Consider the following 26,299-nt stretch of genomic DNA (forward strand, 5'->3'; position numbering starts at 1 on the left):
GATACGAACGTGACATCATGACTTGAAGGCCTCCAGGCTGGGCGATCCCTCTTCGCCATCGCAAACACAAGATCATGAGCTGAGGGCCTTCAGGGTAGGTAATCCTCCCTCGCCCTAGAAGCCGTGACACCGTGACGCGAGGCCTTCAGGATCAGCGATCCAACCCCAACCCCAACCCCGAAGCCGCGGCATCGCAAAGCTGACGGCGTCCAAGCTGGCTTATGCGCACTCAACCCGGCAGCTCAGCAGGATACCCTCGATGGATATCCTTCGGCGGCACCGGCGGCCCTTCAGCAGGCAATTCCGTAGGCGGCGGATGATAGGCATGATATCCCGGTCTCTCATCCACGGATCGCTGCCGCTGATGTGGGTTGTACGTCGTCGCCGGCAGGAACGACAGCTTCTGCTGCTCTTTTTGCCCATCTACGCTAGACTGGAAGCTCCCGCGTTGATCGCACTCGGTCTTGTGAAAAAGTTGTGGCGGACTCCCCAGATACGCACCACCACTGCTGTGGCTCGTCAGGGTGCTCGCCTGCGACAAGCCGGGACTATACAGCATTGAGCTTCGATCGCTTCCGTTCGAGTAGATACTGTGGTGTCCCGGATGCCCGTGCATTTGTCCTTGCGACTCCCGATACCCCGGCGGCGGCGCAATAAAAATATCCCCATGCCCCATGCGCTCTCCTGGCTCGACCTCCCTCAGCGCCTTCAGCCTCTCATTCGCATACCCGCTCTCGAGCACATGTGCCTTCTCCACCAGCCTGTCCACCAGCTTGCTATGGCTCTCTTTGAACGTTTTCTTGACAAACCCCATCATCATGATGTTGCACTTCATCTTGACGTCCTCGCGGATGTACAGGCCCTCCCGCGGCGCGCCAATGCCGAGCTCCGTGGGCGCCTTGGGTTCACCGGGCAGCGAGCCGCCGACGCTCCATTTCGCGCGGATGTCGAGGCCGAGGGGCGCATAGACGTGCGTTTGCAGGCCGTCGGGGAGGTCGTGGAAGCAGGCGTGATAGGAGACGGAGCCGGTTGCGAGGCCGCCGGGGAGGTAGGATACTTTATCTATACCATTCGTTAGTATGATGTTGTTGTACGACGCGACAATGAGGGGTAAGGGGGAGACGTACCCTTAATAGTATACCACGTTGAATAGAACTCCTCCGCCGGCGCGTAGGTGGGCGGTTTGCACTTGAACCTCTCCACCACCAGCGGATTCAGCTCAATCATCTCAATATGATTGCGATAAGTATCGAGCACGCTCTGCCTCGTAATCCCCGCGGGCAGCGGGGTGACGGTCGTAAACACCGAGGTCTTCGACATCATGTTCCGCTCTCAGTCGCTCGAGCGAACCAATCGATGACAACCGGGGCGCGGAGAGAAGAACGGCGGTATGTGAGGCAGTTGAGCGGGCGGCGGGAGAGCTGGGGAAGTGCACGGGAGAGCGGGAGGCTTCTCGGTGGTACTTGTTTCGAAGCGCAAAGCACAGGAATGCCTGCTGACGATATCCGACTACGCCAACGCTGCCAACAAGCCTAGCCTCACGATCCAGGCGCGCCCCTGTAGGATTGCACGGCGCCGCGCGATCAAAATAAGCTCTTTGTGCAGCTCTATCCGCTACTCAGCCTACCGGCTACTGCCCCTCCCGGAACACCCACAGAAGGAAGAGTCCGTATCATCCGATAGATGCGGGCTGTCGAACAACTACGGCTTCAGAAACAGCACATCTCAAGAGACGGTGCTCCGACAAGAGCGTCCAGCCTGAACCGCCGCGGCTTGCTTACCTTATCGGTTGATATTTATGGATCCCTTAGTTCCTGGCGTTCGAAGATCCATGGATGCGGCGTAGGGAGACATGCCGCTAGCCTAAACGGAGATGGCGCAGCTGTGGTTTCAGTTTTGGGCTTAGGCTATTCCTCCTTGAGACGGCCCAAGGAGTCGTGGATGCAGGCATAGTGTAGGCGTAGAGATACTGGCGGAGCAGAGACGCTGCGCATGTTCTCGCTACATACACCTGCACAGAAGCCTGTATCGAAAACATTTCGAAGAAGTTGATCATCGACCCTGCTGGTTAGCAGCTGGCTTGCAAAAGCAACTTTGGAACTCCTGGTGGCGGTTTCGGCTACCAGTACCCGTTTCAGGCAATGTGAGTCTCTCCACAGTTTCAGGTTGCGTAAGGCATAAGGCGTCAGAAGACGGAGGAAAAAGATCTGACCATTATCATACTATTGTACTACCACGCAGCGGACGAACGGTGTAGGACTCTGTTAAAAAAAGCAATCAAATGAACAAGAAAGCCCCTATTACTCCTCCAGCACGTTTGTGTGAGTAGTCCACGTAGTCCGAGTAGTAGAAGGGGATAGCCCGCGACCAATAACACCTCCCACCGCAATGCATCATCGTTGAGCTCCAGTCTCGATGATCGTTCGTGCTCCCAATAGCTCCATCCATTTCCATAACCCATGATTCGTTCTTGAGGGTATTACATCCTTCTGTCGTTACCCCATCGTGACCACGCCTCTCATTCTCTGTCTCTTCACCTCGACCGCCTCTACACGCCCTGGTGCATCTCCACCTTCGGCTCCCCAGCCCTCATCGCCCCTCCACGTTCTCCCCTAAACAGCCTCCACAGCGCAAATCCGAAGGTAACCGCCCACGTCAACCAACTCACCGCGCTGATCGCGGTCCCCGCCTTCGCAACGGAACAAACAGTCCCAAAGCAGATCCGATCATGCAAAAACACTGCAAGCGCAATGAACCCGCCAAACCAGCACAGCATGGTGAACAGCTCGTAGGCGATGAGGCCGAGTTTGGGGACGGTCGAGGAGGTAACGGACGGCGACTTCATAGGGACGACCGTCAAGATGCAGGCGGCGATGAACGACCAGACGGGTGCGAAGACCATGAAGTTTACTTCGACGGGAGACATTTGGCGCCAGTGCGTGGTCCACCAGTTTGCGACTGCGCGAGCATGTCAGTTTACTGTCGGGAAACGTGCGTCCGGAAGGAGTGTTGTGTTACCGTAAGCCATCAAGCCGAGCACGACGAGGGACAGCACGACCTGCAGTCCGCGCACCGGAAGGATCCAATTGACAGCCATCTCGAAATCCTCTTCCTTCCTTATCTGGCCCCAAATATTTATTCCGATCGATTACCGTAAAACGTGGCGTAGTATCGTCCGCGTAGTCGCCAAATCCGTACCCGTGCCGTGAGCGTTATCCTTCCAAAAAAGAGCGAACGTAGAACTCAATCAACAAGTCCACAAGAGCGTAGATAAGGAGCGAAGAAAGCAGTAGCAGTAGCCGACCAAGTTTGCTGTTCGGGAGATAAAGGCAGTAATATGCCCTTACCCCCTTCTTGCAACTAACTTAGCCTCAACCCCTCCATGCGCCTAAAAGCAGACCCTACCCTCCCCGAAAGTGCCACGCCATCGTTCTCTGGAAAATCAAGTAACCGTCCATGCGGTGGATCGTCGCTGCTCTCTTAGTGGCCGCGCTCCCGGTCGAGCGTTTCAACCCGTAACACGACTGGGGTTGCGCATTAAACGACCACCTCGGCTTGATTGGCTGGTTTGTTGTCTGAAGCAGCGTTGTTGCAGCCATGGTACTGCAATCATACTGGTGATGAATTTGCGTTTCTTGTTACGGATTTTCAAAGGGCGAGCAGAGCGGGTTGGGAGGAAAGGAGGGCTGAAGAGCGTTGGGAGGAGATGTATGGAGAGCATCTGCTCGGCGGTTCGCGCCACCGCCGTGCTTATCGATAACCCTTCGCGACACCAACAGATACCGTCCCTCCAGAGACTCTTGCCATGCGGTTCAACCGCCTACACAGCGTAGAGGCAGTGAGTTCCGCTCAACCCCGTTGATGTGTTCAAGCGAGATTACGAAAGGCATCTGCTTTTTCCCCGCGAAATTCAACTTGTGCCCGCCAACTTCCATAGCCACACTCATTTCACAAGCCAAACAGGGCGAGTCATATCCAGTAAGTTCTAATTAATTACTTCCCTACCATGATCGATTGTATCATACAGATGCCTCCTCCTGAAATCAGCGCCGTTGAAAGGGATGCAGATAGCCTAGGTCCATCACGTCAAATCCATCCATCTGCCAAAATGCATCATCATAGCTCATGAAAGCTACGCCCACCACCGACCCGCTCTCGCTAATAGAGACCAGCGTCTACGCGAGGTCCTAGCGAGCATTTCAGCATCGCAGTGACTCTCGAACGAACGCCAGCCGACCACCGCTAAAAAGATGTCGAATGGAGGGAATGCTGATAGAAGTGAATCTAACCGTAAACGCGGCCGTCATAATGTGAAGGAAGCCAAAGAAAGAAATTCAGAGCCGGCGATCTTTCACACCGCGCTCATCTCCACCTTTTTGTCGTCATATAAATCATCGATGAACCCATGCGATGCCACCCCCATAGACCAAATAGCCAAGGCTTTCGAGTCATAAGACGTTGCTGCGCCGGTACCGAAAAACTAATGCACAGCAGATGTACAAAGACTGGGAAACCGCATCAATTAGTGGTGGGAAACGTAGCCAATCTCGGCGTTTTCAGCGCAAGACCATTGACCTGGACGATGCGTGCAATCCCATGTCGAGCGAGATAGGCGATTATCTACGCACGGGCCTCATAAGGAACAACGGCACGGGACAATTCGTTCACCTTATTGACCAAAGACGAGATGCGGCGGAGGAGCTGGTCGCCTGGAGAGCTCTCGTTGAGCTGGATATATGCAGACGTGAGACGTTGATTGATGACTTCCATGATCTTCGGAACCACGTCGTGGATCTCGCCATCCTGATAAAGTGGTTAGTGAGACCCGAGGGTGCTCGGTATATCTCAACTTACGTTGGGGTCGACATTCTTCAGTACGGCGTCAAGCCAGATAAGCCGCTCGGGCAGGTTCTTCTCCAGAGAGTTGGTGACAACGGCGCCTGTCGAGAGGGCTAGCAGAGGCGACACATGATTGAGGTACGCCGGATTGCAACGAACGAATACAGTGTCGAAGAGCTCGTTGGAGCGACTGGATTGGAGCCAATGCATCGTGCCCTGCTCGTAATTACCGTCGGCCATGAGGCGAGTAATCTCTTCCTCTTCGAGCTGTGCCGGAGTCTTCTGCTTGGCGGGAGAGCGAGTGGCACGAGGTGAAGGGTGGGTGACCGAGCCGCTTTGGGACGGCGGGTGAGATATATGATGCTGCAGTTTGGCGACTTGGTTCTGGAGCTCGGCCTGGGAAGCAGCCATAGCTTGAATCGTCTGCAGGCATGTCTGGACAGTTTCGGTGAGCTGAGTAACCTTAGCGGCGTCGTTCCGATGCTGCGCATGCGCCTGACGAAGCTGATCTCCCACTTTGTGCTCAATAAGGCTTGTTAAGTTCGAGACGGCAGGGTTAACAACGGCTCCGATGGAGGCGACGATCATCGGCTCCAGATTGCCAGCGACTTTCTTCGCGACCTGATCAGAGAGCGATTGGAAAACGTGGGGACTCTTCAGGGCCCGCGAAACGAACTCCGGAATCTCCTTAGAAAGCTGAGGACCCAAGGCCGACTTCAAGTTGCTGCCCACGCTCTCGTCAAGCGCCGACGACATCTGTGCCGAAAGTTGAGGGAGGAGAACGTCACTCATGTTCTTGTTAACCATCTTCCTAATGACGCCCTCAACGTTCTCAGTCAAAGTGCTGGAAACAAGACGGAGTATGGCCTCCTGCTTGGCACCATTGGCGGCATTCATGACACGCTTATCTTCGTCGATGCGCTTGTACATGACATCAAGCTCGCGCGAGAAGCCCTTGGTAATCTCGCCCTTGACAATCTCCTCCAGCTTCTTAGCGTCGAGCTGTGGGGGAGCCGCTGTCGATGGCGCGGGCTGCTGCAGCTGTCCGACCAACTTCTTAGCCCACTCGGGTGCCTCAGTATCAGTTGTCTTCGATGAGGCGGGCCTAACGGGAGCTTCTGGCTGAGCGGGCGACTTTGCACGCGGGGTCGTCTGAGCGGCTTGCGCATAGGATGGAGGCGGCGCGCGTGTAGAAGTGGAAGCCTGCGAGGTTGTCTCTACGGTAGCCGACCGTGCAGCGAGAGCCTCACGCTTCGTTTTCTTCTTCTTTTCTGACTTCTCACCGCCGTTGATGATGGCAGCACGAGCAGCATCTTGCTTGCTCTCCACCTTAGCTAGAGTGGCAGCACGCGTAGCAGCCTCTGGCGTCATCGATTGCCTGGAGGCACTGCTGCTCTCCTTCTTGATGCTCTCCCGAGCGGACCTGTCGGACGTGGACTTCGGACCCGGCGTATCACCGCTGGTAGAAGACTCATCCGCAATAGGCTGGGGCGGCTTCAACTGGGTTATGGCGATTATCCCCTCCTCCTCCGCTTCTTTAGGATGCATAGGCTCGCCTTCCTTCTTCCAGCCCAAGTCGCTCCGTCGAATGCGGAGGGTGCATACGCCTTTGGAATGCATGACGTATAGCTCGAAGAGAGCAGTGTTCTCGGGATCATCGACATCTGGGGGTCCGGCGGGCTCGTTGAGCATATGGAGGCTTCGGATCTGTCCTTTCGACGCGAAGGAATACTCAGTAAAGCTCGTCATGATGGCCGTGGCGTTGACCGGAGGTAGCGCCGGCTGCGATTTGTCATTTTTGTTCGCAATACGGGAGATGTACATCGCCTGGTTCATGACCGGGAGATTGTATCGCGGCCACGACACATGGATGAAGAAGATTGAGTTGCGTGTAGGATGAGCAACGGCCATGACGCCAGTCTTTGGGTGGAAGCCAACGCTGCAGATGGCATCAGATTCCTTCTCGTGAGGCAGGTTGATCTCTTGAACTGCCTTGCCCAGACCAAGGTCCCACAGCTGGAAGCTGTGATTCTGTTTCATGCCCACCATGACATATCTCAGGGCTATTCCTTTGTTGAAGGGTTTATCCTTATCGAAGAAGAACACTGAGGTAGGCCAAGACTTCCCATTCGGAGATGTGGTATGAAACTCGAGCAAGGTTTGCGAGACTTCAACCTGTTGAGGTGGGCCACGGACTGTCGCCACGTCGGGATCGGTAAGCGGGCGGATGTCCCAGAAGCGCATTCGGCCAGCCTTGTCTAGAGACACAATGACAGTGTCATCCTCGCTGAAGGTGAAGTCCTTCCCGGCTTTCCCGGTCAAGATCTTCAGCGAACGTTCCTTGAGGAACTTCTCGGTATGAACGATGCGGGACTTGGTGCGAACATACTCCTCCGCAACGCGCGGCCAGATGATATGAATAGCCTTACCGCGACCGACAGCGAAGTACTCGGGGTGTCGGGATGATGGTTTGGCTCGCGTCTTGAGCTGGCCTCCGGAGGTGTTGTCGTCCTGTGAGGGGGAGGGTGGAAGCATGAGTCCCTCAGTATCAAGCTCCGAGAACTGGTCTTCGCGATTAGGGTCGACAGACGTCCAGAAGACAGTGCCGTTGATGCCGATGCCGAGAACGCTCTCGATGTTCTTTTGGGTAGAGTCCTCTCCACCGCTGCAGAGGGCGACGCTGAACAGACGCTCCTGGTGATTCTCGAAGACCTGGCGGTACTGTCCATTCTCTTGGCGGATAATGCGGAAACCGCCCTTCTTGACAATAGCGTAGACGATATAGTTCTTGCTTGCGGACACAAGCGAGCGATCGATCTGATCAAACTCCTTCTTCAACCTGGCAACGTCCATGAACAATTCAGGCTGGAAGAAGGTGCGCCGCGGAGGCAGGTCCTTGACAGTGATGGAAGCGAAGGCGCGCATCGGGAATCTGTAGACTATTACCGTCTGGTCGTCATCCTTCGCTGCGCTGGCTTCGGCTTCAGCATTCTCCCAATTGTCGGCAACATCGGTCTCAGCAAGCTCGGTGGCGACTTCCTTCAGTGCATCTGCGACGGGCTTGGGGACAATCTCCTCCAGCGCCTTGACGTTGCTCTCGTCTTCAAGCTCTTTCTTGATCTCAACGGCTGTGTCGACAACAGCTTGCTCCATTTCTTTGACGTCTTCCGGAGACATGCGCTGTAGCTCCTTTGCCGCCTGGGCCTGGGATCGGCTCTCAGCCTCAGCGAGCGCCTCACCAATTTGCTGGCCGACCTGCTCGCCCAAGTCGGTCACGGCCTCAGCCACAGTTTCGTGCGGCTGAGCCAATGGGCCTGGGGACATCTTCCGAATCTTGTGCGTACGCTGCTCCTTGTCGTCGCCAACTGAGGACGATCCGTCAAGGCCATGCTTCGACTTCGGCTTCAGTATCTCCATCTTCGGAGGAGCCGGCTTGGACGACTCGGGGACCGGGGTCCTGTTGCGAGGGCTCGCGGCCTCCAACTTGTCGAACGGATTGACGTAGGTAAACTTCGGCTGCGCAGCAGTTGTCGCCGGCTGGAATTGGGATGACTGGCCACTGCCGTCCGATCCGAATACTCTCATCGGAGAAGCGGCAGGCAGTCTAGCCGTCGGGTCAGAGGGCACATTCTCCAGCTTCGCATCGGCAAGGTCCTGAGCGATGTCGTCCACGGCCGTTTCTGGCAGTTGTGAAGCGACAGATGGAGAGAAGGCTGCGGCTGAAGCCCGTGACGAGTGGGTGTCAGCCTGCGCCGGCTTCGGGTGATTCAACAGCCTCAGAAGCAGATCCTGGGGGTTCTCTGTGGAGATGGACGCAGGCTCGGGCCTCACGGCAGGCGCTGGGGTCGACGAAGCGGGGGGCTGGGCCGACTTGCCGCCCATGAAGCTCGCAACCAAGTCGGAGGCGGAGATGGCGCGACTGTGAGCGGATGCACTCTCTGGGACCTGCGTGTTTTGGGACGCACGCCTGGCCTGGGTGACGCTGGGCTGCGAATTGAAGCGGAGCAAGTTCAGCAGCTGGGCCGACTGCTGTTGTGGAGTCTGCTGCGGGCCGCCGCCCTGCTCGGGCGCCGGCGTGTTCGCCACCGACGTGTTCGGCGACATGACAGCGGACTGGTGATGCGGCTGCGGACCGTGTTCGTTAGGAGACGGGGAGTAGATTGGTGAGGAGACGGAGGGTTGTTGGTAGGTCGGCGGTTGATTGCTCGAAGCGCCTTGGCCACTGAGCCGGGCAAACAGCTCCTGCAGATCCGCCATGGTGAGTGAGAGGCGGAAGGCCTTGGTGACCGTCAGTGAAGGCGAGAGGGGAAAAGAGGTGGGCGCGCGGGCGTTAGAGGACGAGGTGGACGGCAAACGGACTATTGCTCACCCAAAATTATCGTGCGGCGGCTGGCTCACCCAGCCACTCAAATTGCGCGGAACCGTGAAGCTGCAGCGATGCTCTAAGAATTGGCAGGCCGACGACCGAGCCGGAGATAGAGGGCGAAAGCTGCGTCAGGCGCAGGCGAATGCAATTGACAACGAGAAGCGCTGGCTGGCGCGTCGTCAAATGGAACAGCAGAGCGCCTTAGGCCTGAATTGGGAAGGCGCGAAAGGCGGTGTGGCTGCAGCACGTGATGTGTCCACCCGCCGGTCCCTGAGCGAAGAGCGTTATGGCGAAGACATGTGGGCACATGTAAACAGAATCTCCATTGCACTTGCTGGCTGGATTATACTCGCAGCCTTGCATGCTTGTGTGCAAGCGTTCTACCATCAAATCCGATTCCAGTCACCTCAACCTCTACCTCCCTCCCGGCCAATTCGTCCCCCAACGATTGCGGCACCACGTACTCTAATGCATATGCACGCCCGACGTGAAGACCGTCAATCCGAACCAGAAAGTGAGAGAAAGGCCCTGTAATATCGCTATACGGCATGTCGAGCAACATCAACCTTGACGGATCCGCAGCTTGGTACATCCAGCACAGCCTTCGATGCTCAGACTTCCACTGACGGCGTGTTTCAACCCGCACGTTATGTATACCGCAGTTTATCTGTGAAGGCGCGGAGCGGGGAACAATGCGGATTTCTTGGACCTCCAGAATCTGCACAGGGTGTGGTCTAAGCGGTGGCGCTTGTAGATGGACGCCAATCTCACAAAGCCGGCCCAGCGCCTCGCGTCCACTGCCTAGGTGCAGAATCGCTTCCGTGGACTGAAGGTTGTCCTTCTCCTCGAGCTTGAGTAGCTTCGTGCCACTGCTGAACTTGAGGTAAAAGCTGGCCGCAGCGTCCGGAAGCTGCAGAAGATGCCGAGACGATATCGAGAGTCTCAAAGACCCATCAGCCGGCATGTCAAGCTCGAAAAGCGGAAGCCAGCTCTCGCAAGTCTCCCCAGTATCACCCTTCGGCCGCTTCACGCCCTGTGCCTCGATCAGAAGGTGAGTTCGACCTTCGAGGTCATTCAGCCTGTGAGATACGACATTGACACGGCCTTCGACGAGATCGTCTGGTACGCTCGACCTTGGCATGGTCGGCAATACGGACTGCGATGCCAACTGCGAGTGCATAGGCTGGCCGTTATATATTCGATACGCCTCCTGTTCCCCATGACTGCCAAAACCCCTGCTGAAGTCGGTATAGAAAAAGCTCCCGGAGCCCGCAAGAAACTGCCTCGCAAATTGAAGGATAGGATACGCCCGGTTCGGCGGATGGCGCACACCAGCATTTCCGCATGAGCAAGAGACGTCTTCTAGGAGTGTTCTACCTTCCCACATAGCTCGCTCAACCGCGCGGCCGCATCCGGGAAAGTGCTCCAAAGACCACGCAGGCGCGAAGATGCCCACCGAAAGGCCAACTTCGGCGAGCTTGCTAACTGCGACACCGGTATTCGTTCCACCGCCACCTTTCTCAGGATAGGTTACCCGGGGATGTCTCAAGGTCGTCTTGTTCTGCGCCCAGACATCGACCCCAAAGAAGGTGCGATCGGGAGACAAGCCATGCTCCAGGGCAGTCTGCTTTGATGTCCAGGCATCGGACTCTTTCCAGCAGTAGTTGGTGAGGACGGCCCCGCAAGCTTTACTGAAGGAGACATTCTTCGCATTTAACGCGTTCTGATACGCGATGGTGTTGTCTATGGTAATCGCGTCGTACCTGGCTGACAGTAAGAACGAGAGAGTAGTGGCACAGCGCATGCTGAAGCGTAAGTACAAACCAAATGAGTCTTCGAGTAGGCCCAAGGCAGTCTTGCAGTTGACAAAGAAATGACTCTAGGAGGTTCGCATCCCAGGACTCTTTCGGAAATGGCTTCTCAATGTTGACAAGCCATCCATCGAAGCCATAATGCTTTGCGATGTTGGACAATTTCCGTGTCATTGGGAAGATGGAGCCGGCGCCTGAAGTACCCCCGCTGCCGCCACGTTGCAACAGCTTTTCTGAATCCTTCGTCTGGGGCTCAACGAGCAGGGTCCCCAATGCCATCACGCCATTCCTATGAAGCGTATTCGTCCAAGACGGAGGAGGAACACAGATAAACTTGTGTGAAAAATAGATGAAGGTGCCAACAGCATGAAGGTATTCACAAGTATAGCTCTCTTCCTGCACACCTGTTCCCTGAACTGCTTCATAGCCGTGATAGTTTCCCGAATAATCGTGGCATATTAGCACAGTTGCCTTCTCTTGCTGATTTACTGCAACATTAGACCGAGGCAATAGCGGAGTATTGGCTCTTTGAAGAGGATCCGATTCGGCTTCGGTCCAGGCCTCGAGCTGGTCGAACGTGTCGAAGTACGTGAAGCCCTTCAGGCGGTCTAGCCCACGCTGTTTCTGCCTCTCTTCCGGAGTTGGGCCTGTATCCGGAGCCGGAAACAGATGACGATAGCCGTCCCTGATGGGCCTAAGAATGTCTTTCCAGCCGCGAATGTGAGCCATGCCTCCGTATGCCACTCTGTCCGCAACTGCATGCGCGGTGGGCGCTGGTATCGCAGTGACCAAGTGCGGTGTCGTTCCGACAGGGGAATGTCTTGGCATGCAAGGATGCAAGCTCTCGTCTCGCGCGCATCCGAGCTCCAAACGTGTCATTTCATTTCGAGGCCGCTCTCGCTCTTCAGCAAGTCGATTCCTCCACGTCTCACACTTCTCTCTTCGCACTACACGCAACGCGCGCTACGACGCCGGGTTGCCGCCATGAACATCTTTCGGTTACTAGGTGCGTTGCGACTCGATAGACGTGTCAAACCCAGGCTCAGCATCGCCCGACAGCCGCACAACCGCTTCATTCACATCACATCCGAATGCGCGTGCTAATACGTGCAATCTAGGGGACTTGTCCCATCTCCTCTCGATTCTGATTCTCCTGCAGAAGATGAAGTCGTCAAGCGTACGCTCGTGTCTTCCCGTCGTCGCCCAGCGCACAGCCTAATCCCCAACAGAGCGCGTCCGGCATCTCGTTCAAATCGCAGTTCCTCTACCTAACCGTGTACGTTACGCGCTACGTCGATCTTCTGTGGACCTTTTACAACCCCAATTCGCTCTACAACACCATCTTCAAGATCATCTTCATCAGCACATCTGCGTATACCGTCTACCTCATGCTCAACGACTACAAGCCGACGCACGACCCGAATCTGGACACGTTTAAAGTGCAATACCTGCTGGCATTTGCTGGAGTATTGGCCGTGCTGTTCCCGTACAAATACAACTTCACCGAGGTGGGCATGGGGCAATTGTCGTATTATTGCCGAAGCTGACGGCTGTAGATCCTCTGGGCCTTCTCCATCTGGCTTGAGTCCGTCGCTATCCTGCCGCAACTCTTCATGCTGCAGAGAACGGGCGAAGCGGAGACGATTACCACCCACTATCTCTTTGCACTTGGCGCGTACCGGGCCTTGTATATCCCCAACTGGATCTACAGATACTTCTTCGAAGTTCCGCGCTTCTTCGATCCCATTGCCGTCATCGCGGGCATCATACAGACCATCCTCTACTCGGACTTCTTCTGGATCTACTACACAAAGTGGGTACCAACGGCCAGCCGTTCATCGGTCATGGGTATGCTGACACAAAAGCAGGGTCATCCAAGGCAAGAAGTTCAATCTCCCCGTGTAGGAGCGTCGGGGTTCCGGACGTGTGTTCTATTACGGTTGTCGAAGCTCTGGGTTCGGCATCCCCTGCCCGCCTTCTTGTATCATAATTACGGCTCCACCGGAGACTTGAAGCCACCGGAGAAATCGGTTTGGTTGTGGGTGTATCACGGCGTTTTGAGGGGACAGACCTTGGAATTGGGCTGCTATAGACGAATGCTCTTAGCATTTCGGGGAGCGATTGCTATTCGTTCTGGTGCTTCCAGTAGTGCAAAAGGAGGATTGGACGGGTATACCATGGCTTATGTTCCGGTGTTATCGATATGCAAATGCAATGCATCTTTTCGGAGTCTCGCTCCTGCTTTTCCTCACGTATCTCTACCTTTTCGTTCATTGCTTATGACACGTGGTCACTCATTTAAATACGTTTTGCTAACGAATAGCAGTGTTTGATTGAGCATCAAATCCTCCACCTCAAATCGCCCAAGAAACAAACTATGTGTGTGGGACCGGCCGTCGCCGTGTGTCGTGAGCCTCCTGAGCCTCATCTCTGCCCTCTCTGGACATCAAAGTCGAATTACAAGCAGCGAATGCCCGTCCCTCTTGGCTCCATAGACTCCCAGACCGCTACTGCCTACTTCCATAGCTCCTCTCTCTTCCCCAGCCCCAGTGCACAGCAACCATTCCTCAATGAGACATATGTCCAGCCAAGGTAGGCTGCATCGAGCCCTGCACAGACCTAATTCAAGGGGTTTTGAGGAATACAAATGGAGATTAAGAAGTGACAGCTAGTCTATCTCGGTACAAAGCCGACCGGAAGAAAGCGGCCGGATTCGCAATGGGCACGGCGTCTGCCCTCCAGCCGCAACAATTTGACTTCCCTCCGCGTTTGTAATATTCTGAATTACGTTGAGCCGAGCGAAAAGCTCGAGTCTGTGAATTGATCAGGTTTGATCGCGTTTTAGTCGGTTGAGGGGATTGGTGATATAGCGGTCGGTCGTGCTCGGGCAGATATGAACCAAAGCGCTATAAAGTCCGAAATATAGCTTGTGTTCGGTTTGAGGTCTGCGGTACCTATCCCATCCTTGAAAGCCCTTACCAGCAAGCCTAGTAGCATGGTGGTATTCCCCTAAGCGCCGCCAACACCAAATCCCAATCTTGAGCCACGATTCATCGTACCCACCCGGCCTAACACACTAAAGAAAACGCCAAACCCGCCCAACAAGTATCGTACGCTACTAGACCCCACTAAACCCCAAAAGCATCCACCGTCGCACTAACTAAACCCCCCTCTCCCGCGCTCTGTAACCTCGCACAAAGACTCAAGAAAACCACCGTCTCTGTCGCGGCCAAATAATTCAGCGTGTCCAACAATATCTTCAGGTGCCGAGCGAAGTTATCCTCGTACTTCCCTAACATATCGAACATTTTATCCACGCGCTGGGGGTCGTATACGTAACTGCCGGATTTGGAGGTGCGTTGGGAGGTGAGCGAGGCAGGATGGGTGGATGAGGAGGCGGATTGCGTTTGGGCGTTCGCTTGTGCGACGAGGTCGGGGTCGCCGGTTATGAGGTAGCGGGAGAGGGACTGTGTAAAGGTGGCGAACATGGTGCACGTGGACATTATCTTGTTGTTGATCTGCTTTCTATTAGCCCGAGTTCCCTTCATGGAAGAGCATAAGACGGAAAGGGGGTAAGGAAGGAGGCCTACCCGTAGCAGCTTACTGTTAGTAAGCATGCACTCCTTCAAGCAAGTCGCCAAAAAGTCCACATGATCCTGCATAAGCTCATCCACCGTTCTCTTAACCTGCGGCGTACCTCCTTCTCCGCTTGCCTTCCCCTTGCCCTTTCCTTCTTCCTTACCCTCTTCATTCAACCTCGACATAAGGCTCACCCAGTTCGGCTCGATAACCTCCGCAGTGCAATAATACAACAACTGCTGCACAAAAACAAGCATGCGCGCGCGCAGAGTCCACGCTCTGCGTTTCCACAGCTCGATGCGCGGGTTCTTAGAGCGGTGTTTCCACGCGCCGTGCTTGCCTTGTTCAACCCAGCAGTCGACGAGGCTGTTTTCGAGATGACGGAGCGAGAGGAGGTAGCGAAAGAGGAGTTGGTAGCGTGTGATTGTTACACGGCTAACGACTAGCGAGAGAGGGAAGGGCATAGCGTAGTCGAAGACGAGGGCTTGGAAGCCGGTGATGTTGCTGTCGTCCGCTACGGAGACGGTGTTTGCGGGAGTAACGTAGTTGGATATCGAGCCTGCGTTCGCTGCGTCTTGGTCGAGGCCGGTGACCGTGACGATCTTCATGAGCCAGTTTGTGAGGCCAACTTCATTGATCTCCACCTTAACGTCCTCTTTGTATGGGTCTTCCGCTGCGACGGAGCCAGGCTGTCGGACGACGATATCGAGAAGCGACTGCAGCTTTCCGATGTTGACCGTCTTCGCCGGCTTTTTAAGCTCTGATGCGCCCAGTTCGAGGAAGTAGGAGAAGAAGTCGGAGCGATCGAGGAAGAAGTAGTGTTTGAGAGAGCGTAATCGCGCGGGTAGTTGATGTGTAGTAAGGAGGAGGTTGAAAAGCGAGGAGTTGGCGTAAGCATATGCGGAGTTGACATTATCTAGGAACCGCGGGTCATCGAAGCTCGTCGGAACGTCCTGAACCGTCTGGCTGATATCTACGCCACCGCATTCGCGAACGACGTTGAGATATTTACCTGCGAGCAGTACCTTGTCCTTTACTCCCTCAAGCTGCGGTGGCACAAGCGCGTCTCGTATTGTGTATCGCTTTTCCCAGTACTCGTCTGTGTAGTCCTGGTCTAGCCTCTCCCGCTTGATGCTCTTTTGCTCCTTAATCAGGAACTCGGCATGCGGATCCTTGATTCCACCGTGATGTAACCACTCGTTCAGCATTGCCATATACGGTTTGCTGGCTTCGCGGAGTAATGTCGTGAGCAGCTCCCGTGCAGCCGGATCGCCTGACATTGAAGACAGTCTTCTTGTGATGAGGCCCAGTACGCTCCCGCCTTTGCATATCTTCTTGCTGGTTAGCTGGACATTGCCGCCTTCTCTTAGCGACTCGAGGATCCCCTCAAGATCATCCGTCTCATTTTCAGACTCTTCCGATTCCTCGTCTTCCAGGATCCCGTTCGCCTTCAACAGCTCAATCCCGGTTGTGTAAAGCTGGAACAGCATGTGGCTCGTCTGCTTTGTGTGCAAGTTCAGGACATGCAGCGTAAACGAGTCGTTCGTCAGCATCTGGTGCTCCAGCTGCGCCATCAGCGTCAGGTAATCCTTCAGCAGTCTCCGCACTGCCGCGCACAGCGAATGGTTGACAGCGCCATACTCCTCTCTGCTCAACACCTCAACACATGTCTCCACCGCGATGTAGTGCGTCGCCATTTTCAACATCGACTTCGTCAGGTCCCGCAAACTCGGATCCAGGCCCGGTAGGATGCGGAACTGCGGCCCAACGAGTCTTTCCTTCTCTTCATGAGGGTTATATGAATCGCTGAAGCGAATGTACTGGCCCTCAAACCCCATAAATACGAACAGCAGATCTTCGATTATGGCATTCTCTTGCTGCTCTAGCGACAACTGGGCGAGGGGCGTGGGTTGAAGCGTAGCGGGGGCGGTCGAAGCGAGCGGTGGGATCGATATGCGCGTCGCGAGCGGAGCAGTCGTGTGTGGGACGAGCACAGCCTGCGGCTCCCAGGGCGCCTGAGGCTCTTCCACTGTTCTCCTAGAGCCAGCCGTGCTCGCCGTCGCCGACGCCATCGCCCTCTCTTGTCTTGGCTGTTTCTCCGTCTTCGTCCTGGCATTGACTCGACTCTCAGAAGAATGCTTCAACGGGCTCCGTGTCCGCCGCACCTCCACCTCTCTCTCTCGCACTTCCCGCCTCTCGATGCGTCTTTCGCCTGTCCCGGCGTTGGCAGACTGTTTTCGCGAATGCGACGTCGTGGAGCCGCGTCGTTCATTCTCCCCGCCCATGGCGCCCGACGGAGCGCGGGGTCGCGACGAGGACGTGTAATTAGCGGAGCGTCGGTCAGTCGTCGATGAGGATTTCGTGTTCGGGTTGCGGGTGGACATGGCAGCGGCGATGCAGCTGGGGCGCCATAGAGGCCGGGTCCTGTTTGTTGTGTTCGTTGTGCCGTCTGTGGATGCTTGGGCTGCGGTGAATTGGACGTGTTGTTCCCCCCGCGTCGCGCAGGACAGGGCTGCTCTAAGCGAGCCGAACCATGGCAAGTAGCTCTCAGAGGGATGCATCGAGCCTTGGAAACTTGTCGTTGATATAATATTCGTTCGCTAACCTATACCTGCGGATTCCGCAAATTCAAAATCTAGCAGTATACAAAGGCGCCACCGCTATGCCGGCGACCCGTCGGGTACTATTGCAGACGCCAAAGCCCCAACGCCATTTATGCAATGCTCCGCTCCTCCTCTTGCATGACTTCCTGTTATACCTCATATCTCCCTCGTCCCGTCGCTTCGTTCCCGAATAACCTCCCCGCATCCACGCAATATCGTGCCTCTCCAGTGCCATCTCTCCCGACTTCGCTTCCCCAGCAGACCAGCACCGCATCTAGGATTCCCCCCAGCACTCCCTCCATCGCGCCGAGTGCTCCCCATCCGATAGCGGCACTGATCAAGCCAACCACATACGCATATAGGCTCCCCTTGTACGGAACCGTCTCGTTCCCAATCTGAAGCATTCTAGCCGTGGATACCCAGCCCCCAAAGCCGAGTGCGATTGTTATCACCCAGCGGATGGCGTGCAGCAGGAGTTTAGCCAGCCGGTACGAGACGAGCGACGGTCGCGGATGCGAAGGTGCAAAGGAGCGCGGCCCAAGCGTTGTAGTTGGGGATGAAGAAGAGATGAAGGTCATGTTTGAGAGGCCCCTAGCAGCTTGCGACAGGGGAAGACCGTGGATTGACGCGTATGTCAGAGTGAGCGGATTCGTCAATGCGGCAATTGGAGTGGGGATGATCGAGTATGCGCACATGCTGATGAGGCCGGAGATCCGTCTGGGGAGGACGATGAGCGGTAGGCGAACGAGGAGGGCGAGGAGGGTGGAAAGACAGATGGTACCGGCCATCGTGTACGACGCGTGTGCGAGCGAGGCCCGGACAACGGTGTGGGCTGCGGGTGCGGGAACCGTGTTGCGGTGGAAGTACCACTGCGAAACAGTCGCTGCAGTTGTCGCGCGCTGTACGCCCGCAATGACGCTCAAGGCCCAGAAGTAATCCAAAAAGAAGGCGGCTCCGAGCCACCAGGTGCCGAGGTCAATGGCCCAGCGGGATTTCGTGAAGTGGCCACCAAGGAATAGGCGCGTGAACATGAGCATCCAGATCCACGACCAGAGTACAACGGATGCCAGCGCACCGATGCCTACAAAGAGGAGTGGAGACTGTGCACGAAGAATCTCCCCAGAGAATTCGAGCATGTCTGCGGCCTTTTCTAGCGAATGTCGCCCTTTCCACACAGTGTAAACCCAGAACAGGGAAAAAAGCAGCGGGCCGAGAGATAACCAACGCATGGCCTTGTCTTGAACGCTGTCACCGTGCCACGATCCCCTGTAGCTGGAAATGAGCGGGTAGAGGAAGAAAGAGAACGAGATGGCCGGTACGGCAACTAGAATCAGCATGATCAGTGGCCGCGCAAAAGACCGTAGTAGAGATAGCCATAGCAACCCAACCAGGACCGAAACTAGCGAGTAAACTCCAATCAGGTGGAAAGACGAATGCAGAACCGTGTAGATGGTGTCTCCGAGCGGATGCTTCTTGTCAGGTGGCGATTCCTGTAACAGAGCGAGGAAGAAAACGCCAATAATGGCGCACTGCGCGATGACGAATAGTTCCGCCCAGAAGAAGTTATGCCTCGGTGGTGCTACAGGCTCCGCGGCGACGAGCTGTGGTACAGACTCGCGATCAGGGCTTATCGGATGCTGATTCTCCAAGAGCGTATCCTCGTCCGTCTCTTGCGGTATAGGTAACGTCGTTCTTAGCGGACTTCTCGGGCGTTTCGATCTTGGGATATCGCGGAACTGCTGGAAGGATGGCGGCCGGTCATCGTTGTCGCGCAAAATCTCGTCCCTGTTCACCTCTTCTATACTCCCTCGATCCGTGGAGGCAAGCTCAACATCCACCAGGTTGCCCTTCCCTTTGCTGCTAGGGCCGCTTGACTCCGAGAGCGGTACGCTCGTGTCCCTGTCCTCAGATTCCAGCGTCGTGACGGTGGTGGGCCTCCCGCGCGGGCCGGGTTTGTCTCCCTTCCACGAACTCTTGATACCGCGGCCCAGTCCATAGCCAGTATCGTTCTCGTCGCCCTCTATTGTGTGATCCGACCTCTGTGCCACGTGCTCATCCACCTCCGAAGACTCTGAAAGGTTGCTGACGCCAAACTGGCGCCTCGAGCGCTGCAGCGCGTAGTGATCTGCCATTTCCCGGTCGTGCTCCTCATGGTCGTCCTCTTCCCGAAAGTCGTCGGTGGCGGAGTAGAACAGCGGCGCGGGCGCGTTTGATGTCCGTGACGCAAAGGCGAAGCGCGACATGGCCTGGGAGTTGTAAGGGTTCGGCATGGTACGGCGCTGAAGATATCCGGCCGGAGCTCGCGTTCGAGAGGGAGGGCGTTGCCTGTCTGTATGATTGCGGGGGAAAGGAGGGTCGGGCTGGCCGAGAGAAAGCCGCGACTGTGACTGCGACAGGAACTTGGATGCATCTGGGGGAGCACGCTGGTCAGTCACACGGGGTCGCAGGTCATCCAAGACGGAGGCTCCGCCGCTGTCACATGTGCCTGATAAGGGCGCTGGGGGGCTTACATTCGGAGAACATGGTGCGTGACGTGGGAGGAGAGCTGCTCGTGTGCCTGCGCAGCTTCCCGCGGGTGGCTCAGGCGTATGTATCGCGGGTGCAGCCTTGTGGTGGTGGAGATGAGTCAGGCGGGTCAGCAGTCGGTCGGTGAGGCGGGCGGCGGTACAAGAGGCAGCAACAGCGGATGACGCAGTATTCAAGGCATCCAGCCGGGCGAGGGCTGCCGCGGGCTGAGCGACTGATGTGTGCAGTGGATGAGATATGTGATATGGAGAAATGCCGCAGCAGCGGTGAATAGCAATATCAGGTGTTTGTAGGTGAGGTCTGAGGTGCAGGTGTTGTTTCTGTCGTCACGCCTGCCAAGGCGACGCCCGCTGTGCCCACTCGCCGGCTTCGGGAAAGCACCTACTGTAGGTGGGCGCTCGGACCGCGCATGCTTCAAATACGAGTAGATGCCGCCTTGTTCTGGTCCACCTCGCTATCCTTCAGCCCACCTGCAGCTTGGGGCATCCGTGACGAATTCCCGCTTTCCCATGCTTGTTCATCCTTCGCCGTCTCCGCCAAGGTACCCTTTGTAGATTCCTTGCCCACTGTTCTTTTACCCCCATGGCGCGAACTCATTAGACACGGAGTGCTCCGCCCATGGGCACCCGCTCAGCCAAGGATCATATCTTGACTCGGATACCCGTCCTGACCCTGCCATCCGGTGAACACAAAGTCCTCGTACTGCTCGTCCTTGAATGCCAGCAACTTGTCCTCCGGCGCCGCCACCCTCGGATCGCGTCCGATCATCCTCCAGCAGAACCTCCGGTCGCTGACGATGATAATCCTGCTCAAGATAGCGTCTGCCCACGAGCCGAAGACGGCCCCTTCCAGAAGCACGCCTCGGAACTGCGGCTCTTCGTTGACTCGCTTCAGGATGGCGTATTCGTCCCACAGCGGCTTCGTGTACCGGATGACACTCTGGAACTTCCCCATATCCTCTGCATCTATCTCGGCGCGCTTGCCGTCCGGAAACACGAGGTACTCCGCCGTCTGCAAAGACTGCAGAAGGGCCTCACGCTCGTTGTAGCCCTTGGAGTTGATGCCAAAGCCATGAATCTGGGTTTTGAAGAGGGGGCCGGAGACGATGGTGAAGAGGAGGCACTTACTCCAGTCGCCGACGCCGTTCTTGGGCACGATAGCGATTCCGCTGGCGTCGACGCCGGGCGGTCGCGCATAGTCGAATCTCATGACGTCTAAAGGCGAGGTGCCAAGTCAGCACATCGTCAAACGAGGGATAGCCACCTCTATCTCAGGTCCATGCCCGCGACGTGGCGAAACGACACCCAGAAGCACTTCAGCCAACAAAGCGCAGGCACGCGACGGCAAGCATGGAGTTCTTAACCCGGCAATACATACAGTAAGTCATGCGAGGGATTGGGTCGTCTATGACGGTGGCACGTTTCTCCATCGTGGTCGGCCAGGTGTTTGAAGATAGGATAGGATAAGAATGTGCCAAAAATGGGGTTGCGAACGGGTAGGCGCGCGGTGCTCGTACGCTGGTGGGGTGGCCTGGGTTTCAATTGATATTTAAGAGTTCAGTATTTCAGGTGCTTTGCAGAGAGCGTGTAGGGTGAAGGAGAGTTGCTTCCATCTACAAACTTGAGGGGTCCGCGCGCTGGGAGGTGAACAAACTATCTGGAAAACGCGGTGGAAGGCGCGCGGGACAATGATTTAGGGGCTTCTGAGTTTGCCCCGCTCTGAGGAGACTTAGGGGAAATGAGAATATTCTTTCAGTGACTGAGACACTGCTGCTGCTTGACGTGATTGTCCACAGTCCTGGGGTGCTCGATGAAAACACATGAACTCTCCGACCCGCCTGCACCTGAGCTATAAAGTACTACCCGTGCGTCTGGGGCTCTTTTGAATGACAGAAGATAGCAAGCATCCATAAGAATGCCGTCCAACACGGCTCCTCCAAACTGGCATATCACGTTTACCCGTTTCAGCCTAGCTTGCTGAGCCACTTCAGCCACAAGTCGGCATCATGCTCGTCATCCCGGACGTCTTCCACGACTCCACTACCGCAACCTTAATAGCTTCCTCCACGCAAGACTTGCACGGCGAACTACGACAGTCGCATCTCGCCGGCGTTCGCGCTGATTCATCTTCGGCTCACTGAGTCTTCGGCACAAGCCACGTCGCTATCGCACGCAGCTCCGCAAGCTCGCGCCGCGTCCCCAAAGCTTCTGAAGCCTGAGAGAGCTCTCGCCGTCCGGCGGACAGCACTCACAAATGACGCAACCATGGGACTACATCGCGAAAATAGTATCGCTAGGTGACTCAGGATGCGGGAAGTCTAGTGTACGCCTCTTCACCTGTCCCTACCTCTTTAAATCTCGCTCCGCTAACTCCTCCAGCTCACCATCCGCCTCTGCGAAGGCCGCTTCTCCCCGCACCACGACGTAACCATCGGTGTGGAGTTCGGTTCCCGCATTGTCCCCGTTGGCCCGCCCGCCTCCCTCGACCTCCATATCAACAACCCCAAAGCCGCTTCTAGTCCCTCGCCCACATCTCCTACAAAGAAGAACCAGGAACAGCCGCAAAAGCACATGAAGCTCTCGCTATGGGATACTGCAGGCCAGGAAACATATAAGAGTATCACGAGGAGTTACTTCCGCGGTGCATCGGGTGCGCTGCTAGTGTTTGATATCACGCGGAAGAATACGTTTCTCAGTGCGACGAGCTGGCTGCACGATTTACGGCAGATTGCAGAAGAGGGAATCGTGGTGGTACTAGTGGGGAATAAGAGCGATTTGGCCGCTGCGTCGACGGTGTCGGGGCAAAACGGAGACAATCAGCGGCAGGTTACGAAAGAGGAGGCGGAGGAATGGTGTCGCCAGAATGGCGTCATGCAGTACGTCGAGACGTCCGCAAAATCCGGCGAGGGCGTAGAAAGAGCCTTTCTGGAGGTTGCGGAGCGGATATACCAGAATATCGAAGCCGGGAAATATGATTTGAACGACCGCAGATCTGGAGTCAAAGGGCCGACCGCAGGAGGTGGGAACCAGGCGAGGATCAACCTAGGCATGAATGATGCGGCGAGAGGGCGGAAAGGGCAGCAGGGGTGGGGTGGTTGCTGCTAAACGGTCGCGGTGTGGTTCAAGTGCTAATGTCTGCGATATATTGCTGCAGGTAACTGGCACGTTACGGCCGAGGTGGTACGAGTACATCCGTCTGATTTCGAACTTGGTATAAACAGACTTGCATTGCGAGGCGTTGGTTGGGACATAGAATCTGCTTGGTGGTATATTTTGTAATCGCAATATCTTCGTTCTCCTATGGGAAGGCGTCGACTCCGCTCTTGCCTTGCTAGAGGCCTTTACTAAGGTATGATTACTTAAGGAGTTTGCTGACAGGATACTCACAGGAGGCTTTAGTGATGATTGTCACCACGGTCAGGATTTCGCGCTAGCAGTGCTCAAACATGTCGACCACGTTCGATTCAACACCAATCCCGTCTCGTCTGTGTAAATCACCCCTTCTACCACCTTTGGTCACCACATACGTTCACGAGCCTGCTGCAACTAAAGTAGGCATCAATTAAGCAGATAGAGACTGTGGCTCTAAAACCCCCCCGAATCGACCTTCAGGTGTCCGCCTTCTAGTAGCTGGTTTTCTACCCTTTCTAAGAAGCGGATTGCTACTGGCCCAATGGGTCCGTCTTACCCCCGGCCCCGGATCATACAGGCACCCAAACCATGTGGCTGAAAGAGCAACGAGTTTGTGGATTCTGTAGATTCAGCGGTTGAAGAGGAGTGCTGTGTGCAGCATAAGGAAACACAAAGATGTTCGAAATACCACCATATGCGCACGCACCCCGCCCACCACTTGAAAGACAAGGTAGATGAGAGCTGGAAAGGAGGCCACTATGAGCCCGTCGATCCCGCAACAGATCCGGACCTCAAGGCCATGGTAGAGACTGCGAAGGAGGCCAACTGGATGACCAAAAGTGAGTTTCCTCATATGCCCTTTGCTTTCGGCTATGCTGGTGCGAAGGAGCCTTGAGAAGTCGTCGCAATGTCCGTGGCCCAGTTGCGATGTAGGGCCCCGACCCTACGTCCGTGGAAGAGCAAGCGCTCAATAATCACTTCGCGCTCAGACCCGACGTTTCTGCCCTCATCGACTCACCTACAAAGCACGCTCGATCTCCATTCGTCTCGGGCGAAGAGGCATGGAAATTCTGCGCCCATTGATTGGACATGGTGCGGATCGGCACTTGGTCTCGATGCTTTCGCCACGCTCACTATATTTTATTGCATGCATGTGCTCTAGTGTACCTTAATATGTGAGTCTCTCTGCCCGACCTTGGCGGCTTTCTCCGGTTAATTCGCGCAGGGTGAATGGATAACCATTTCTAGCATTGATCGTCGGAAGTTTTTCTTTAGCGAAGAGTGCTGCGGAGCTAGGCCTTGAGCCGCAAATACCACCAATTCTGCGCATCCCGGATGGGTTTTCGTCGGCACGATAGTCTTCCCAAGCACGCTGCGACCCTGCTCGCTCACGACCGACAGGTTCCATCGCGTCTAAAGGATGGTTACTTCGAAGGACTTGGTGATCCACCCATCCGGGCTTTGGGAACTTAACACTTCCCTCTAAGTCCGTTCCTGATGTCAATGTCTGCACACCCTTGACTTACGCACTGCCGATGCACCATACCACTGCAGGAACCAAGCCTCTACCCCATCAAGGACGTGCAGCCTCATATAGCACTCATACATTGCATTTACTCAGTTCCGCCAACGGTACTTTGAGAAAACCGCATGTTCTGTGCAATCGCCTTCTGCCGAACCCAACAACACCACAGCACACGCAGGCCAGCCGCTGCAATTGGTTCGGAGGCTTCAGGCCTTGAGCACGTCAATATATGCCATGTTGTCGAAGCCGGACACGGTCGGCTTGGTGTTGCCGTACGGCCCCCACCAGCTAACATGTCTAAGTTCGCATATAAAGGCCGATCAGCTGCTGACCGAGAGGGTCTTGTGGGTCTCCTCTTCGTCCTTTTCCGGTAGACCGCCAATCGTAACATTGTAGCCAACATGTCGGTCAAGTCTTTCCTCCTGATGCTCGGCCTTCTGGGCGCGGCGAATGCACAGAACTCGTCCTTCGCTCTTCCATCCGGCATCCCTCGCCCTTCGATCGGGATCTCTCTGGGCCCCACCGGTGGCATTTCGTTCTCGGGCGGGATTCCAATTGGAACGGGCCTCCCAAGCGTGCCTTTGCCTACCCCTTCCGCATCCGTCGGTCTCTCCATCCCTGGCGTCCCTCTGCCCACCGTCTCGGTTCCCCTTCCTTCTCTTCCGAGGCCGTCAACCATACCGGCGCCCACTGCGTCCATTGGACTGTCTCTACCTCCGCTCCTCCCCTCGGTTTCAGTGCCTTTTCCCATCCCGCCAGTAAACGTTTCGACATCGATTGCGGTCCCGTCACTCTCCCTTCCGGTGCTGCCTTCCATTCCACTGTCAACAGGCCTGCTGCCATCGCTGTCCGTACCAGTCCCACTGCCTTCGGTCAATGTTTCGCGGTCCATCGGCCTTTCCGTTCCGTCGATCAGACCTACCGGATTTCCTCCGTTGCCTTCGATTTCGATCCCCTCAATCAGGCCGACACCGCCATCCTTCAACACGACAAGGCGACCCAGCTTCTCGTTTCCGATCCCAACGCTGAGGCCCACCAGCCGCCCTGTTCCATCCTTCTCGTTCCCATCCATCAGGCCAACCCCTCCCTCATTCAACACGACCCGCTCTCCGTTCCCGACATCGAGGCCAACCCCGCCACGCCCGTCTTGGACGCACCCCAATCCCACCTCCCGACCCACCCCTCCCATCCCGTCTTCGAAGCCCACTCCGACCATCTCAAGGCCAGTGCCGCCCTTCCCCACATCGAAGCCAACCCCGCCTATTCCCACACTCAAGCCCACTCCGACCATACCCAGCACTCTCATCACTAAGCCCCACCCGCCTAAGCCCACACCAACAGACGACGGCGACCCGTGGGAGGAGTGCGACCCCGATGAGGACGACGACTGCGAATGCGACGGCGACGACGAAGACGAAGACGAAGACGATGACGATGACGACTGGAAAGACTGGATCTGGTTTTCGCACAGAAGCAAGAAGGCGCACAAGCACCATGCCGCGGCCGCGAAGAACTGGCAGCAAGGAAAGCACACGGGCTATCGCAAGAAGAAACTCTCGCCGGAGATGCAGAGGAGAGCAGAGGTCACTGGTCGCATCATTGGCGAAAGGCCCGTGGACGGACGGCCGGTTGATGGGAGACCCGTTGAGGGAAGGCCGATTGGTGCCTCGAAGATAACTGCAAGGCGCTTGCTTGCGAGACTTCTTCGTGCGTAGAGTACTTGCACTACCTAGTCTTTCTATATACTCTTCGTTTCTATAGTGAGGGCAAAGTATTTCAAGCCGTACTGAAAGATTCTCCCTGCGTATATGGAGGGCCGCTGCCAAGACCTTCAGGAAGAATCAAACTTCGGACGGAAAATTATGTTAGCTAATTAGAGAGCTCGCATTAAGCAGAAGCCCCAGCTACTGCGGTTGTGA

At 55.9% G+C, this 26,299-nt stretch overlaps 10 protein-coding genes across 10 annotated transcripts; 3 read left to right on the forward strand and 7 right to left on the reverse strand.

The window, feature by feature from the left end:
* Positions 1-144: 144 nt before the first annotated feature.
* On the reverse strand, positions 145-1,590 carry BU26DRAFT_267734 (uncharacterized protein). Its single transcript, XM_033821331.1, has 2 exons — positions 1,128-1,590; positions 145-1,062 (listed from the first exon to the last, which is right to left on the reverse strand). Exons 1-2 carry the CDS (start codon positions 1,321-1,323, stop codon positions 230-232), a joined length of 1,029 nt encoding a protein of 342 aa, XP_033685640.1. The 5' UTR covers positions 1,324-1,590; the 3' UTR covers positions 145-229.
* Positions 1,591-2,194: 604 nt separating this feature from the next.
* BU26DRAFT_267763 (uncharacterized protein) lies at positions 2,195-2,595 on the reverse strand. Its single transcript, XM_033821332.1, has one exon. The coding sequence runs from the start codon at positions 2,459-2,461 to the stop codon at positions 2,231-2,233; it is 231 nt and encodes a 76-aa protein (XP_033685641.1). The 5' UTR covers positions 2,462-2,595; the 3' UTR covers positions 2,195-2,230.
* BU26DRAFT_267768 (uncharacterized protein) lies at positions 2,417-3,302 on the reverse strand. The gene is made up of 2 exons (XM_033821333.1): positions 3,019-3,302; positions 2,417-2,958 (listed from the first exon to the last, which is right to left on the reverse strand). Exons 1-2 carry the CDS (start codon positions 3,095-3,097, stop codon positions 2,549-2,551), a joined length of 489 nt encoding a protein of 162 aa, XP_033685642.1. The 5' UTR covers positions 3,098-3,302; the 3' UTR covers positions 2,417-2,548.
* A 6,246-nt stretch (positions 3,303-9,548) lies between these two features.
* On the reverse strand, positions 9,549-11,745 carry BU26DRAFT_603206 (glycoside hydrolase family 85 protein; the record flags this gene model as incomplete). The annotated part of the gene is made up of 2 exons (XM_033835407.1): positions 9,549-10,968; positions 11,030-11,745. 2 exons carry the CDS (start codon positions 11,743-11,745, stop codon positions 9,549-9,551), a joined length of 2,136 nt encoding a protein of 711 aa, XP_033685643.1.
* A 149-nt stretch (positions 11,746-11,894) lies between these two features.
* On the forward strand, positions 11,895-13,265 carry BU26DRAFT_517467 (ER lumen protein retaining receptor 2). Its single transcript, XM_033828584.1, has 5 exons — positions 11,895-12,022; positions 12,135-12,193; positions 12,246-12,524; positions 12,573-12,829; positions 12,885-13,265. Exons 1-5 carry the CDS (start codon positions 12,001-12,003, stop codon positions 12,919-12,921), a joined length of 654 nt encoding a protein of 217 aa, XP_033685644.1. The 5' UTR covers positions 11,895-12,000; the 3' UTR covers positions 12,922-13,265.
* Positions 13,266-14,144: 879 nt separating this feature from the next.
* Positions 14,145-17,065, reverse strand: BU26DRAFT_480921 (spindle pole body component 97; the record flags this gene model as incomplete). Its single annotated transcript, XM_033825716.1, has 2 exons — positions 14,607-17,065; positions 14,145-14,537 (listed from the first exon to the last, which is right to left on the reverse strand). Exons 1-2 carry the CDS (start codon positions 16,977-16,979, stop codon positions 14,145-14,147), a joined length of 2,766 nt encoding a protein of 921 aa, XP_033685645.1. The 5' UTR covers positions 16,980-17,065.
* Positions 17,066-17,174: 109 nt separating this feature from the next.
* On the reverse strand, positions 17,175-20,029 carry BU26DRAFT_517469 (uncharacterized protein). Its single transcript, XM_033828585.1, has 2 exons — positions 19,709-20,029; positions 17,175-19,608 (listed from the first exon to the last, which is right to left on the reverse strand). Exons 1-2 carry the CDS (start codon positions 19,719-19,721, stop codon positions 17,348-17,350), a joined length of 2,274 nt encoding a protein of 757 aa, XP_033685646.1. The 5' UTR covers positions 19,722-20,029; the 3' UTR covers positions 17,175-17,347.
* Positions 20,030-20,182: 153 nt separating this feature from the next.
* BU26DRAFT_517470 (uncharacterized protein) lies at positions 20,183-21,393 on the reverse strand. The gene has a single exon (XM_033828586.1). It carries the CDS (start codon positions 20,931-20,933, stop codon positions 20,355-20,357), a length of 579 nt encoding a protein of 192 aa, XP_033685647.1. The 5' UTR covers positions 20,934-21,393; the 3' UTR covers positions 20,183-20,354.
* Positions 21,394-21,805: 412 nt separating this feature from the next.
* Positions 21,806-22,990, forward strand: BU26DRAFT_480925 (ras-domain-containing protein). The gene is made up of 2 exons (XM_033825717.1): positions 21,806-22,046; positions 22,103-22,990. The coding sequence occupies exons 1-2, from the start codon at positions 21,978-21,980 to the stop codon at positions 22,826-22,828; spliced, it is 795 nt and encodes a 264-aa protein (XP_033685648.1). The 5' UTR covers positions 21,806-21,977; the 3' UTR covers positions 22,829-22,990.
* Positions 22,991-24,596: 1,606 nt separating this feature from the next.
* Positions 24,597-26,215, forward strand: BU26DRAFT_603212 (uncharacterized protein). The gene has a single exon (XM_033835408.1). It carries the CDS (start codon positions 24,782-24,784, stop codon positions 26,093-26,095), a length of 1,314 nt encoding a protein of 437 aa, XP_033685649.1. The 5' UTR covers positions 24,597-24,781; the 3' UTR covers positions 26,096-26,215.
* Positions 26,216-26,299: the final 84 nt, after the last annotated feature.

This window comes from Trematosphaeria pertusa (assembly GCF_010094035.1).
Source record: "Trematosphaeria pertusa strain CBS 122368 unplaced genomic scaffold BU26scaffold_5, whole genome shotgun sequence".
NCBI classification, from domain to species: domain Eukaryota; kingdom Fungi; phylum Ascomycota; class Dothideomycetes; order Pleosporales; family Trematosphaeriaceae; genus Trematosphaeria; species Trematosphaeria pertusa.